This window comes from Sinohyriopsis cumingii, chromosome 6 (assembly GCF_028554795.1).
Source record: "Sinohyriopsis cumingii isolate HCF-2022 chromosome 6, ASM2855479v2, whole genome shotgun sequence".
Lineage (NCBI taxonomy): Eukaryota > Metazoa > Mollusca > Bivalvia > Unionida > Unionidae > Sinohyriopsis > Sinohyriopsis cumingii.
The window spans coordinates 118,920,926-118,924,896 of record NC_142966.1 but is presented as its reverse complement, the minus strand read 5'-3'; the positions used below and the strand labels follow the sequence as shown (position 1 = coordinate 118,924,896).

General features: G+C 34.3%; 1 protein-coding gene across 1 annotated transcript; it reads left to right on the top strand.

Moving 5' to 3' along the window:
• Positions 1 to 2,490: 2,490 nt before the first annotated feature.
• Positions 2,491 to 3,051, top strand: LOC149797826 (galactose-3-O-sulfotransferase 2-like). The gene has a single exon (XM_089960808.1). The coding sequence runs from the start codon at positions 2,491 to 2,493 to the stop codon at positions 3,049 to 3,051; it is 561 nt and encodes a 186-aa protein (XP_089816934.1).
• The last annotated feature ends 920 nt before the right edge of the window (positions 3,052 to 3,971 follow it).

The following is a 3,971-nucleotide window of genomic DNA, read 5'->3' as shown; positions in this document are numbered from 1 at the left end:
TCCAATGAATAATTTGTATAAATAATTCCCCTTAAATTATAACTAAACACAACTAAAACTGATTTCACAAATACTGATGTTGCGATCGGAATAAGTAATTTTGTTTATCCCAAACCCTAAATAAATAACTAAGACGCATTAAGAGAATCGGGCTGTGGTTCATTTTCCCATCAAATTTGTAAACAATTTATCTTTCTATAACCTTGCATGGTCAAAAGCACATAAGTAGCCTTGTAAACGTGTAGACATGTCACTTTAAAGTTCAACCCACAGTCCTGGACAAAAATGAGCTATATAGTAAGTTGTTTACAAATGACCCTTACACTTTACAATCATTGACAAAAATTAAACACACCATATAGATATACGCAACAAGATCCTCTCTCCATTTGCAAATATTTACTTACTGGTAATGAAAGGACAAATTTATCCATGCAACTGTCATTGACGTTGGATCCCATTCTTACCCGCTATGGGACTTAGCAACTGAGTCATACCTTTGACTATATCAACATCATCTACCCAATAGCCCCGTATATAGTTATTTAGCGTGAAAAGACACATTCACACGCCCATCTGATGTTTCCCCCCAAGGCAGTCCTTACCCTTCGCGACCTACTCAAAAGGCTGCAATTCTTGGTTGGAGGTTACAACGAGGAAACGCGGTTATATGTTGTTTTGAAAACAGACACTTCTAGTATTATTATGCTTTATAATAAAAGTTCTAAAACAAATTATAAAACATTTACACCTTATTAGGATACCTTACACATTGACCCGTTTTGTTAAAGTTTATTGCTTATACGTTTGCAGCTGTTTCTTGATTGGTTGTTGTTATATTATTATTGCTATTATTATTATTATTATTATTATTATTTTCAGAGAATTTGCCAAGTGATTGAACTAAATAATGGAGCATGGTAAACGTATCAATATGCTAACTTTCTTTGGTATCTGCTCTCTAAAGCAGATGCTTCTAATTTTGTAAGTATAAACATTATACTGTGGTTGCGTTAGAAAAAATCACATATGTAGTTAAGATTTTATTTAGTTTGTTTTACAAATGGTGGTATTGCAAAGTATTACAATAGTTGTCACATTTGTATAGTATATACTTCGTGTATTATACCAACCTAACCGTTATGAATGAGTGGGAGGAGCCGGACCCACGTTATATGTGCACATTCAATTTTTAAAATATGGTCCAAATTTATGACGCTCTGTATGGGTTTGAATACATTTGTGAATTGATTAAACTAGGTCAAAACTAATTAGAGGCTACACAACCGGAATAGGTTAAGATAGGCTGGTTTGAAATAACTATAGGATTCTTTAACCAGGCTCTTGCATGACTCCGTGCTGAACTATTGCCATTTAAAGGACCTGTATGGCGAGGATTTCACGGAGCCACACTAGTCTGAGTGAACGATGGTATTATAACGGTAATACTGGCAAATACGATTTAGTTGAACACTAGAATGTTACCTTACATGATACAATACTTTCTCTTGTCAGCTTTGCTATTTGACACTAGGCCACCTTTGTTTGCAATATTGTGTCAAGAAAGCATTTTAAATAGTCATTGAACATCCATCCCATTTTAACGTTTTGATTACATTTAGCGGAGCCTAATATTCTAATAGACGTTTGTGGATGAAGAAAAGACAATACATGATTGGTCAAAATGCCAGTTTAGAACAGAACCCAAGTCAGTTACAATATAATTTAATTTACCGCAATTATGCCCATTACAGAGAGCGTCAAGATCTCACGATTTAGACCGTGAATGACAATATCAAAAGTCGCATACAAGACAATATATTTGCCTCCTACCATTTGTATTATTATTGTTTGGTTTTCAGAATTTTTCTGACCATATCGTCTCTCTGGTTCATCTCGCAAATGTCTATCTATGAACCATCGCTTCAACGTATAAATTCCACTTGTACAAATGCGTCGTCATGCAAGGAGGTACTGCATTCACCCAGGAAATACGCCGTGAAACGAACACCAACAGAAAGCCACACAAACTGCTCCACGAAAAAAACTCATGTGGCCTTCCTCAAAGTTCACAAAACAGGCAGCACCACTATCATGAACATATTTATTCGATTTGCGGTTCAGAATAAACTTAATATCGTACTTCCGAAAAGGACATCAGGTAATGGGTTCAATTATATTGGATATGAAGACACTGTCCGACGTGAAAATGTAGTACCAGTGCCCTATAATGAAACATACGATATATTATGCAACCATGTTTTGTACAAAAGGGAAGCGTTCCAATCCATACTGCCCAAAGATACTGTAAATATTGGAATAATTCGAGAACCGGCCAGTCATATGATGTCGGCGGGAGCTTATTATGGTCTATATCACGGTCTTGTGAAAAATGCAATTGAGAGGGGATTGTCAACAAAAAACATTGTTAGTGTATTTTTGGAGAATCCTTTTAACTGGAATGTTCCGACTACATTTGTTCACAACAGAATGTCTTTCGATTTTGGTCTCGAAAGAGGGTCATTTTACAATGAAACCGAAATAAATAGACTTTTGAAAACTCTCGATGAAGATTTTTCTCTCATTATGTTGATGGAGTATTTTGACGAATCTCTTGTTTTAATGAAAAGAATTCTTTGTTGGGAGACCAAAGATATTATATATGTTCCCTTAAATGCGCTTCAAAGGGGAGAAATTTTTGTATTAAAACCCGATGATATAAAGAACCTGAAGAAGTGGAACTATGCAGACTACAAATTGTATGAACATTTCCAACAAGTTTTCTGGGACAAGGTGCATGCGGAAGGAAGTGACTTTTTCCTAGAGGTTCAAGAATACAAATTAATCCTCAAACAAGTCAAAATATATTGTGCTGAAGTGGAACCAGGCAAGGATTTGGAATTAGAACCCCTTTACGTTCCTGAATCTGCGTGGAGCAAGGAATTTCAATTGACATCACAAGATTGTTTAGATATGACAGCAGATGAACTTCCTCTTCTGAGATCTCTCATTAAGATTGCCTGGAAGAGGTATATTAGTGCATCCGATTGAATTTGAAAACATCATGACAACACCTGTACACAAATTGTACATGTAAGTTGATAATTATTGATTAAGCCGTTTTTAGGAAAATATGTGACTGCACGTATGTATGTGGGACTTTCTTTGTGTCCTCACAAAAAAGATTAACTTGTCAACATCAATATTAATGAAATAATAAGAATTTAACAGACAGTAATGTACACACCGTTCACTAATGGTATTTATGCACACGTACATGTATAAAAAATGCCACTCGGTCTCATGAAGTCTTGAGATTATATTGTTCCAGTCTCAGTTCTTATGAAAGACCAAAACAGCTGGTGTTTATTTTTCAGCAGAATTAACATGGAAAATTCAAGAATAAATGCATCATCTACAAGATGCATTTTATGACAACATTCAATAATTTGGGCTTTAAGTATACATTATAGATATTTGTAATGTTAAATAAATAAAATCTTGATTAACATTTAAAAATTATTTTGAATAAAAGTCACACAATTGTAAACTTCTTCAAATTACCTTTGGACAATGTTGACCAGTCATGCATTGCTCAATGATCGAAAACTTTTAACAGATCAGTAAAGCAAACGTGGTTATAACATCAAAGGAGTTCTGGTGTGTATTACAGAAACTAACATATTTACAGAGATCTTATTAGTTAATATAAATAAGCGGAAAACATGTATTGAAACTAAATGATTGCCAGTTTATGACTAAATATATTGAAAGAGAGAAGGTACTGTATGAATGGAAGGAAGGACGGCTTTCTTTTTTTAATATATATGTCAGTCTGAAAAGTAACTATATTAGACTGAAGTAGTAGAACATTAGTGAAAAGTTCTCATCGATTCTCGTCAATTATCATCGATTCTCGTCAATTCTCATCGATTCTCGTCAATTCATTCTGGTATGAAATAATTAAACGT